The sequence below is a fragment of the Entelurus aequoreus genome, linkage group LG18, assembly GCF_033978785.1.
Source record: "Entelurus aequoreus isolate RoL-2023_Sb linkage group LG18, RoL_Eaeq_v1.1, whole genome shotgun sequence".
Taxonomy (NCBI): domain Eukaryota; kingdom Metazoa; phylum Chordata; class Actinopteri; order Syngnathiformes; family Syngnathidae; genus Entelurus; species Entelurus aequoreus.
The window spans coordinates 15,350,259-15,362,142 of NC_084748.1; the positions used below are offsets into that span (position 1 = coordinate 15,350,259).

The 11,884-nt window shown below is 37.5% G+C and overlaps 1 protein-coding gene and 1 long non-coding RNA gene across 2 annotated transcripts in view; one reads left to right on the plus strand and one right to left on the minus strand.

Annotated features, from left to right (window-relative positions):
- The window catches only part of LOC133633847 (uncharacterized), a 33,469-nt gene extending 21,592 nt beyond the window's left edge, over positions 1-11,877 (plus strand). The window contains exons 3-5 of the long non-coding RNA XR_009821841.1: positions 4,970-5,162; positions 8,212-8,501; positions 11,358-11,877. This is a non-coding gene — a long non-coding RNA (uncharacterized LOC133633847). The remainder of the gene's footprint in view (positions 1-4,969; positions 5,163-8,211; positions 8,502-11,357) is intronic.
- LOC133633845 (RNA exonuclease 5-like) overlaps positions 1-11,884 on the minus strand; it is a 28,511-nt gene that overhangs the window by 14,582 nt on the left and 2,045 nt on the right. The window contains exons 2-10 of the mRNA XM_062026586.1: positions 11,378-11,629; positions 8,362-8,482; positions 8,168-8,288; positions 5,069-5,176; positions 4,906-4,994; positions 4,714-4,829; positions 2,927-3,065; positions 2,759-2,853; positions 2,585-2,687 (exon numbers count right to left, since the gene is read on the minus strand). Of these exons, the coding sequence (XP_061882570.1) occupies positions 2,585-2,687; positions 2,759-2,853; positions 2,927-3,065; positions 4,714-4,829; positions 4,906-4,994; positions 5,069-5,176; positions 8,168-8,288; positions 8,362-8,482; positions 11,378-11,610 (1,125 nt within the window). The 5' untranslated portion in view covers positions 11,611-11,629. The remainder of the gene's footprint in view (positions 1-2,584; positions 2,688-2,758; positions 2,854-2,926; positions 3,066-4,713; positions 4,830-4,905; positions 4,995-5,068; positions 5,177-8,167; positions 8,289-8,361; positions 8,483-11,377; positions 11,630-11,884) is intronic.

Here is an 11,884-nt window from a genome sequence, read left to right on the forward strand (position 1 = left end):
AAGGCAAAAAATTATTTTCAAGGTAAAAACAAATTTTTTTTGGTAAAAACTGATTTTCAAGGTAAAAACTGATTTTCAAGGTAAAAAATTATTTTCAAGGTAAAAGTTGATTTTCAAGGTAAAAGTTAATTTTCAAGGTAAAAAATGATTTTCAAGGTAAAAGTTGATTTTCAAGGCAAAAAATTATTTTCAAGGTAAAAACAATTTTTTTTTGGTAAAAACTGATTTTCTAAGCAAAAACTGATTTTCAAGGTAAAAAATGATTTTCAAGGTAAATGATTTTCAAGGTAAAAAATTAATTTCAAGGTAAAAGTTGATTTTCAAGGTAAAAGTAAATTTTTAAGGTAAAAAATGATTTTCAAGGTAAAGAATGATTTTCAAGGTAAAAAATTATTTTCAAGGTAAAAGTTGATTTTCAAGGTAAAAAATTATTTTCAAAACCAAGACAATATATCGAATTTATTAGCCTTTAGAACTCCGCTCAAGTGTGGCCCCAAGGATTCGAAAGGGTCTAAGTCATATGTTTTTTTTAAATGATGATTATTATTATTCAATGCTTAAATCTGTACATCAGTTGTTGTCCCCAAGTACCACCTTGGAAAACACTTGGCTGTTCAAGTACCACCATAGTGACCAAAATTTAAATACAGTAGCGTAGTAGGCCTGAGTAGTCATTAAAGACAAGGGAGAGGTTTTATTTAACAAGTATATTACATTTTTGTTGGCCACAGTAACATTACACATGGTTTGAACAGTAAAACTGTGTTTAAACCACTGTACTTGAATCAAGTACTAGATGGAGCCCGAGTACTGCAGTTTGAGAATTAGTGCTCTAGATCAACTTGAAGATCTATCTGTCAATATACATTTAGAAATACCCTTTTTGTTTTTTATGGCAAAATCACAAAGTATGCAATATACCCTCTACACCAAAACATTTCAAAGTGGAATATTTGATGTAAAGTAATTGGAGCCTTAAATACGTTTTTAAAAAATCCTACTAAAATTCTTGGCGATATAGATAAATCCTCTAAATAATACTAATAGGCCATATATTTTCTTTATTTCACCGCTTAAATCTGGATCAACTTCAGGTCTGTCCATCACTATAAAGTAAAATAAAATGTTTATGTTGTATGCCCTTTTTGCCAAAGAAGATCGTATTTGTATCACAAAATAGCACAATTTTACCCCCAAAAAATGTAAAGTGGAAAATTGAATGTGATGTAATTGTTTAAGAAAACAGCCTGCATGGAAATTTTGTTTTATTAGTGTCAACATTAAAAACAATTCTCGTTACATTTAATCTGTTTTGCTCTTTTATTACACTTTTTTATGTTTTGATTTTAATTCGTTTTTTTTTTAACAATGACAGTTTAAGAAAAAAAATTGAGGATCCAAAAGGGCCACACTAATCAAAGTGTTTAAAGATTTTTTTGTTTAACTTTCAACACGTAAGTCTCAAGATCAACTTCAAATCCATCCGTTGGTTATAAGGATTTTTTTTTTTTCTTCTTTTTTTTTTCCTTTTTCGTTTTATGCTCTTTTTGCCATGGGAAAACTTTATTCTTTATATGGCAAACATAAAATATGCCATATTTCCCCCAAAAAATTATTTCAAAGTGGAATATTTGATGTAAAGTAATTGGAGCCTTGAATAGGCCATTAATTAATTATTATTTTTTGAGTTTAGACAGTTTTTAAAAAATCCTACTAAAATTCTTGGCGATATAAATAAATCCTCTAAATAATACTAATAGGCCATATATTTTCTTTATTTCACCGCTTAAATCTCTGGATCAACTTCAGGTCTATCCATCACTATAAAGTAAAATAAAATGTTTATGTTTTATGCCCTTTTTGCCAAAGAAGATCGTATTTGTATCACAAAATAGCACAATTTTACCCCCAAAAATGTAAAGTGTAAAATTGTATGTGATGTAATTGTTTAAAAAAACAGCCTGCATGGAAGTTTTGTTTTATTAGTGTCAACATTAAAAAAAATCTTGTTACATTTGATCTGTTTGCTCTTTTATTCCACATTTTTTTATGTATTTTTCATTTTTTTGGAACAATGACAGTTTAAAAAAAAATCTTCAGTATCCAAATGGGCCACACTAATCAAAGTGTTTAAAGCTTTTTTTGTTTAACTTTCAACACGTAAGTCCCTAGATCAACTTCAAATCCATCCGTTGATTAGAAGGATTTTAAAAAATATTTATTTTTTTTCCTTGTTCATTTTATGCTCTTTTTGTCATGGAAAACTTTATTCTTTATATGGCAAACATAAAATATGCCATATTTTCCCCAAAAAATATTTCAAAGTGGAATATTTGATGTAAAGTAATTGGAGCCTTGAATAGGCCAATAATTCATAATAACATTGTTTTTGATTAATTATTATTTTTTGAGCAATAACAGTTTTAAAAAAAACAGCCTGCTTGGAAGTTTTGTTTTTATTAGTTTTATTTATTTTAGATTGTGTCACGGGTTGTTAAAAAATTAATTGCACACTTTGGACACCCCTGCATTAAATTGCACAGTTTTTTTGTTTTTTTTACATTTGAATAGAAAGTGTTGTTACCTGCAGAGGTCCACTTCTTATGAAGTACTGAGCCAGCTGTAATGCCGCCAAAGCGTCCTCAGTAGGGTCGTGACCTTTTATCTCATCCGTTTGGATCTGCCTCCTAATGCAGGAGTAGGAATGATGACGGAAGCAGGAAATAAACGACATAACAAATATTAACAAGCGACCTACCGGAGCACGGTCCCGGCCAGAACCTTCAGTTTGAACATCTTTCCGAACTCTCTCCTGTACAGCAGCGAGGTGTCAATCACGTGAGGGTGGATCAGCTGCAACGGGGACGATCAAAGTGGGAGCTCAGAGTGTTGCCACGGCAACGACAAGAGAAAGTACTCGACCAACTTTGAGGGCCTTCAGGTCATAATTGACGGAGTGCCCCACCAGGACCGCGTCTCTGGGCAACAACCTCCTCAGCTCAGCTTGGACATTGCGAAGCGTGGTTCGGACCGGCTGCAACATGGCCGCCGTGATGCCGGAAAACCTGCACACAAAATAATAGTCGTTGAGATTGGGTTTTTAATCCCATTTCTGAATCATTATTTTACATTACATTCCAGGACACTTTTTATTTGGTTATCGTTAGGGATGTCGATAAATGCTTTAAAATGTAATATGGGAAATTATCGGTATCGGTTTCAAAATTGTCGTTATCGGTTTCAAAAAGTAAAATGTATGACTTTTCAAAACGCCGCTGTGTACACGGACGTAGGGAGAAGTACAGAGCGCCAATAAACCTTAAAGGCACTGCCTTTGCGTGCCGGCCCAGGCACATATAATCTACGGCTTTTCACACACACAAGTGAATGCAAGGCATACTTGGTCAACAGCCATACAGGTCACACTGAGGGTGGACGTATAAACAACTTTAACACTGTTACAAATATGCGCCACATTGTGAACCCACACCAAACAAGAATGACAAACACATTTCGGGAGAACATCCGCACCGTAACACAACATAAACACAACAGAACAAATATCCTGAACCCCTTGCAGCACTAACTCTTCCAGGACGCTACAATATACACCCCCCGCTACTCCCTACACCCCAATCTCAACCCCGCCCACCTCAACCTCCTCATGCTCTCTCAGGGAGAGCATGTCCCAAATTCCAAGCTGCTGTTTTGAGGCTTGTTAAAAAAAATAATGCACTTTGTGACTTCAATAATAAATATGGCAGTGCCATGTTGGCATTTTTTTTCCATAACTTGAGTTGATTTATTTTAGAAAACCTTGTTACATTGTTTAATGCATCCAGCGGGGCATCACAACAAAATTAGGCATAATAATGTGTTAATTCCACGACTGTATATATCGGTATTGGTTGATATCGGAATCAGTAATTAAGAGTTGGACAAAAAAAGACATTATCGGACATCTCTAGTTATCGTTTTTAGCGCAGCCAACATACTATCTTCTACAAATATTCCAGTTTGCTCAAATTTGTAAATAACATTTTATTATCGTTCATTTATGCTATTTATTTATCATCATGTATTCATTATGTAACAATACAACTTTTTCACTTCCGATACGATACCAATATTGGAGCCTTGGGTATTGGCCAATACGATAATCATGCATACTTTTATTTTGTAGTGCGGAATGCAAGAAAAGGCTCGATCAAGTGAATTTAGTCAAACAGAGAACAATGGTCGTTTTAAAAACACACCGTCTGAAATGTACATGTGCCGTCTTTAAGATGAAGTGGAATGGCAATTGTTTTAGCAACACCTAGTCGTCACAGTAATTCATGAAGTTCACCTCGGTAAGTCAAATGATGCGGACACATTTGTTACTGGATACTTTCTAATACGCTGTGTACGTAAATATGCAATAGGGGTGCACAAATTGGCGTCCGAATTGCGATTCCTATTTAGTCTGATTTTAAATCAACTTTAATTTTCAAAAGTCGATTAAAAAAACAAAATCCAAAATATAAATATAAATAAAATAATTTAAAAATACAAACATATTTTTCATAACAATTCATATTTAAAAATATGTTTTTTTAGGCCATCTCCATGCAACCAGAATGAGCATTTATTTCTATCCTGTTTTGAAAAACTTTTTTTTAGCCCATTTTAGGCAACCGGTATTTTTCTTTTTAATGGATGGTGTGTGCTTACCGCGTGAGGTAGTCGAGTATTTTGTTGTCGGGTTTCACCAGCTGGTCCAGCACGCACTTCCCCTCCGAGTCCACCAGGGAGACTCTGGTCAGCTCGTTGCCTCGCACTGTGTAACACTGCCGACACCAACAGTGAGGAAACACCAGGAAAGGGGGCGGGGTTAAACACAGGAAGTGGTCTTTGCCATCTCACCATTTCGCAGTCCAGTCCAAACAGGGGACTGGAGTCTGTGACACGGTCATCGCTGTCGGTGCAGGTAAACTCCTCGAAGCCCGGCATGCCTGCGGCGAGAGGCGAAGAACGGGAAGTGAGAGGTTGACGGGTGACGACGAGGAAGAGGAGAAGAGGCGGCCACCTTTGACCGGGTAACGTCGCTTGATCATCTCCTGCAGTGGGAGCAGGTAGGCCGTCAGACCGAGCCTCCTCGTCCCAAACTTGGTCACAACCGGGTGAGCCATCAGCACTAACACACACACAATAAATAGAATGAGATGTTTAAGGGTTCGCCAGCAATGTTAGAGATGTTGAAGTGTAATGATCATCTCTCATCTTCTCATTTACCAACAAAAATGAGCGCTATAAATCGCTTTCATCATTTCACAAATGCTCTTAATGTGCGGGGGTAAATGTGTTGGAACACTTTTCAAGCAAAAATGTCTGCAACATGTGGACAACACGGCAGACAGCAGTAAAAAAGGAAGCCTTCGGTTGTGTTTCTTTCTGTATTTTTTTGTTATAAAGGGTGGAAAGCCATCCCTTGCCCTATGTGGAGGAGTTAAAGTACCTCGAAGTCTTGTTCACGATCGGTGCGGCGTCTTCAGTAATGCGGACCGCTTTTTCCTACTAATTTTGGCGGTCCTTGAACTCACCGTAGTTGCTTTACGTGTCATGGTGTACGCCATACTTGCCAACCCTCCCGCTTTTAGCGGGAGAATCCCGGTATTCAGCGCCTCTCCCGACAACCTCCCGGCAGAGATTTTCTCCCGACAAACTCCCGGAGCTGGAGGCCACGCCCCCTCCAGCTCAATGCGGACCTGAGACTGAGTGGGGACAGCCTCGCTTTCCCACAATATAAACAGCTTGCCTGCCCAATGAACGGAGAATACTGCCATCTAATGGATAGCCACCGGAACACTGAAATTCAAGTATTTTTTTACTCGAGTTGGTGAATTCTAGCTGTAAATAACCACGCCCCCAACAACCGCCCCCCCCCACCCCCCACCTCCCGATATTGGAGGTCTCAAGGTTGGCAAGTATGGTGTACGCTGCCACAGAAAGACGTGTTTTATGCCACTCCTTCTTTGTCTCATTTTGTCCACCAAACGTTTTATGCTGTGTGTCAATGCCCAAAGGTGAGCTTTGTTGATGTTATTGACTTGCGTGGAGTGCTAATAATCCATGCTAACCTGCTATTTAGGCTAGCTGTGTGTACATATTGCATCCTTATGCCTCGTTTGTAGGTATATTTGAGTTCATTTAATTTCCTTGACTTATGTCCTCTGTGTATTTAATTTATATTTGCATGTCTCATGAGTCATGACACATTATCCGTGGGTAATATTGGCTGCATTTCTGATAGTTGTTTGTGTGCCATGTTGTTCCAGACCACAGCAAACGTTACCCAGCTTGCCAAAAATTGTAATAAATCCACTAGAAGAAGACAGCCTGTCCTTTCCTTTAACTTGGGCACTCACATCTATACTTTTGGCAGTTTCAAGCCAGTCATTTCCAGGAGTTATCTAACCCTCTGAGACACTAACTTAATGTGTTGCCTTCATTATAACACTTACATAAGCCTTTTAACTTTTTGCGACTCCAGACATTTTTATTTATTTTTTGGTCCATTATGGCTCTTTCAACATGTTGGGTTGCCGACCCCTGGTATAGAATAAACTGTTAATCTTCAATTCTAGTCACCTCTCTTGTCAGAATAATTGTATTTAATTTATCACAAAAAACTTGGTGTTTCAATGAGTTCCCGACGAGCAAAACTCCACTGTGTAGGATGGGAAGCGACATGAAGGTGTCGGTTTCTTTGATGTATTGTAATCCACAGGAAGATTTTCTCTTGACCCGAGATCTACAAAGCAGAGAGGAAGCAGGACCTGACCCCCCTCCAGGGACCTTTTCTCTGAACTGTTTTGTAACCAAAGGCGACGGCTGTTTATGACCCCCCTTCCCTTAGAAACAGCTGTTGCCATGAAATCAGGGAAAGTCCAAATAAAAGAGGAGGTGTACAATCTTTCGTCAGAGCGTGGTGGGACACTGTACAAAAGGTACAGGTCTACGCGTTTCTCCTCATTGAGCCAAATTGAATTCCGTCTCTGTTTGATTCCTTGCTTCTTTGCCTGTTTAATAGATGTCATCAGTGTTTGAACCTAACACTCCTTATTCAGACGGCCTTAGAATAAATAATCTGGGAGGACTCTTCCCTGCAAAAGGGAGGGTCCCAATAATTCTGAAAAACATTCAGGCATTTTAGGCGGCAAACAATCACCAAAAAAAGCCAGTGAAACCCCGTAGGGACGAGGTATAGGGCCTACACTGCAAAAACTGAAATCTAAGTAAGATGAAATATCTCAAATAAGGGTGATATTTGCTTATTTTCTGTCTGATAAGATAATTATTCTCACTAAGCAGATTTTATGTTAGTGTTTTACTTGTTTTAAGGGTTTTGGTCCTAAATGATCTCAGTAAGATATTACAGCTTGTAGCTGAGATTTGATGACCTATATTGAGTATATCATGCTTGAAACTAGAATATCAGCTGATGCAAAGCTGTGTCATTAACACTCGCAAGTATAAAACTACTTTTTTTAAATAATAATTTCTTACTTCAAGCATGAAAAAAAAATATCATGATGCCGAGCGCAAATCATTACGTCAAGATAATGGCACTAGCATTTACTTAATTTAAGAATATTTTTCAACATATTGAGCAAAAAAAGTCTTTTTTTTTCTTTCTACCAAGAAAAATCGGTAGGTTGGAGTTCAAATCCCAGCCGAGTCATACCAAAGACTATAAAAATGGGACCCATAACCTCCCTGCTTGGCACTCAGCAACAAAGGGTTGGAGTTGGGGGTTAAATCACCAAAATGATTCCCGGGCGCGGCGCCTCTGCTGCCCACTGCTCCTCAAGGGGATGGGTCAAATGCAGAGGACAAATTTCACCACATCTAGTGTGTGTGACAATCATTGGTACTTTAATCTTTAATCTTTAAAAAGTGTACTTGTTATTAGTGAGAATATACTTATTTTAAGGTATTTTTGGGTTCATTGAGGTTAGCTAATTTTACTTGTTTTGGAAAGTCTTGACAAGCTGAATTTTCTTGTTCTATTGTCAAATAATTTTGCTTAGTTCAAATAAAATTCCCCTTATTTTTATATATTTTTTTCTTGTTTTTGAACACTGACTTTTTGCAGTGTAATTAGATGAAATATATTAAGTCTCACCTTGGAGAAACTTGCTGCTCTCTTTCTCTGCTCTGCCCACACAGGATCCATCCAAAGTGGCGACGTCACTGCTGAATATCCCAGAAAGCAGGTTGCTGTTGGACGGCGTGAAGGTGACTCTCTGAAGCAGTCGACCGGAAACATCGTAAACAATGCGCTACATTATGTTCGTCTGCACTGTAAGCTGTACTTACAGTGGTGTAGTTGGTCCTCAGGCACCTCAGAGTCACGTAGTGTTTGTAAAAGTCACTTTGGGTCACGCCCTCCACCACCACCACATTGATGCCTTCCACACTCCCGGACAGGCGACACCAACTAAAAGAAAGACAAATAGGTGAATTAATTCAGATCATTGGCTTTTGCAGGTTTTACTACAGGGGTGCCCAAACTTTTTCCACTGAGGGACTGACAAATCAAACTACACAGGGACCATTTTGGTAGTTTTCACTTTAAACACCAGTAGAATATATAGATTTTTCCCCTCCCAAAGAAGTACCGTATTTTTCGGACTATAAGTCGCAGTTTTTTTCATAGTTTGGCCGGGGGTGCGACTTATACTCAGGAGCGACTTATGTGTGAAATTATTAACACATTACCGTAAAATATCAAATAATATTATTTATCTCATTCACGTAAGAGACTAGACGTATAAGATTTCATGGGATTTAGCGATTAGGAGTGACAGATTGTTTGGTAAACGTATAGCATGTTCTATATGTTATAGTTATTTGAATGACTCTTACCATAATATGTCACGTTAACATACCAGGCACGTTCTCAGTTGGTTATTTATGCGTCATATAACGTACACTTATTCAACCTGTTGTTCACTATTCTTTATTTATTTTAAATTGCCTTTCAAATGTCTATTCTTGGTGTTGGGTTTTATCAAATAAATTTCCCCCAAAAATGCGACTTATACTCCAGTGCGACTTATATATGTTTTTTTCCATCTTTATTATGCATTCTCGGCCAGTGCGACTTATACTCCGGAGCGACTTATACTCCGAAAAATACGGTAATCGCGATTGTTATTTGTAACAACTCTGAATTGATTTTTTAAAAATTTAAAATATATATATATTTTTTCAGTCTCAACCTACTCAGTGGCCTAGTGGTTAGAGCAGGGGTCACCAACGCGGTGCCCGCGGGCACCAGGTAGCCCGTAAGGACCAGATGAGTAGCCCGCCGGCCTGTTCTAAAAATAGCTCAGATAGCAGCACTTACCAGTGAGCTGCCTCTATTTTTTAAATTTTATTTATTTACTAGCAAGCTGGTCTCGCTTTGCCCGACATTTTTAATTCTAAGAGAGACAAAACTCAAATAGAATTTGAAAATCCAAGAAAATATTTTAAAGACTTGGTCTTCACTTGTTTAAAAAAATGCATTATTTTTTTTACTTTGCTTCTTATAACTTTCAGAAAGACAATTTTAGAGAAAAAATACAACCTTAAAAATGATTTTAGGATTTTTAAACACATATACATTTTTACCTTTTGAATTCCTTCCTCTTATTTCCTGACAATTTAAATCAATGTTCAAGTAATTTTTTTTTTTATTGTACACAATAATAATTAAATTTAAATTTCATTCTTCATTTTAGCTTCTGTTTTTTCGACGAAGAATATTTGTGAAATATTTCTTCAAACTTATTATGATTAAAATTCAAAAAAATTATTCTGGCAAATCTAGAAAATCTGTAGAATCAAATGTAAATCTTATTTCAAAGTCTTTTGAATTTGTTTTAAAATTTTTGTTCTGGAAAATCTAGAAGAAATAATGATTTGTCTTTGTTAGAAATATTGCTTGGTCCAATTTGCTATATATTCTAACAAAGTGTAGATTGGATTTTAACCTATTTAAAACATGTCATCAAAATTCTAAAATTAATCTCAATCAGGAAAAATTACTAATGATGTTCCATAAATTCTTTTTTTAAGTTTTTCTCTTCTTTTTTTCGGTTGAATTTTGAATTTTAAAGAGTCAAAATTGAAGATGAACTGTGTTTCAAAATTTAATTGTCATTTTTTTCGTGTTTTCTCCTCTTTTAAACCGTTCAATTAAGTGTAAATATCATTAATTATTAATAATAACATAGAGTTAAAGGTAAATTGAGCAAATTGGCTATTTCTGGCAATTGATTTAAGTGTGTATCAAACTGGTAGCCCTTCGCATTAATCAGTACCCAAGAAGTAGCTCTTGGTTTCAAAAAGGTTGGTGACCCCTGGGTTAGAGTGTCCGCCCTGAGATCGGTAGGTTGTGAGTTCAAACCCTATAAAGACTATAAAAATGGGACCCATTACCTCCCTGCTTGGCACTCAGCATCAAGGGTTGGAATTGGGGGTTAAATCACCAAAAATGATTCCCGGGTGCGGCCACCGCTGCTGCCCACTGCTCCCCTTACCTCCCAGGAGCTGAACAAGGGGATGGGTCAAATGCAGAGGACAAATTTCACCACATCTAGTGTGTGTGTGACAATCATTGGTACTTTAACTTAATTTTAACCTGTCCTGTCCAGCCACTCAGGTAAATCATGTTGTTGATGTAGATGCCCATATTTGTTGTACAGATTTACTTCAGAAAAGACAACTTCTCTTGTTGCCTTATTTGGTTTTGACATTATTAATTGTTTGGGTATGATAATTTTATTAAACAAAACCAGTTTTCTTTTAAGTAATACAGAAATTGATCAGAGGTGTTTATCTAATTTATGGAGGAATGCAGTTAATCATAAAACTGGCATCCAATGTTAATAAAAAAGTATTGACTTTGAATCGAGAATTGATTCTGAATCGAATCGTTACCCCTAAGAATCGGATCAAATCGAATCGTGTGGTGCTCGAAGATGTACAGCCCCTAACACTGAGGAATGCTAAAATGCTAACTGTAGCATGCGTCAGTTATGTTCCTTAAAATGTTTTTTAAAGACTACCCTGCTAACACTATCATGCATCAATTACCAAAATAGGACTGAGGTGTATACCTACAAATAGCAACATATTTTGACGCTGAGGTGTACACCTGCATAAAAGCTACCATGCTAATACTAGAATGCTAACAAATTAACTACAAGCCGCAAAAGGCTTTGGACACCCCTGTAATACGATAAATAGTGCCTAACTTCTTTTTACACTTATCTGACGGTTAAAACATTTTATGACGACAATGACAACTAGCTTATTTCTTGCAGATGAAGCAGGCGATGATAACCTGGGCTGTTTTATGCGGTTTGTTCCCCGCAGAGCAGCGTAATGCAGTAGCTCCGTCAGCTCCTCCCCCGAGATAGGACGCTGGAGGTGGTCGGGCAGCACGGACATCGCCGGCCCACGTTCCCCATTTTCACCGACTTCATCTTGCTTTCCGTTGAGCCTCTTAGCCGACCCATGACGTGTGTCGCTTTTCCTTTTCTGTCCCTTTAATGGCGCTGATGTTGAGGACTCCATGTTAGAGCAGGCCCTTGTGCTGGATAGTAAACACAAAATTAATTTGCAAAGAATTTAATTGATGCATAACTTTTCAGCTACCACTATATATATACCGGTATATATATGTGTGTAAGTATATATCCATCCATCCATTTTCTACCGCTTATCCCTTTTGGGGTCGCGGGGGGTGCTGGAGCCTATCTCAGCTGCATTTGGGCGGAAGGCGGGGTACACCCTGGACAAGTCGCCACCTCATCGCAGGGCCAACACAGATAGACAGATAACATTCACA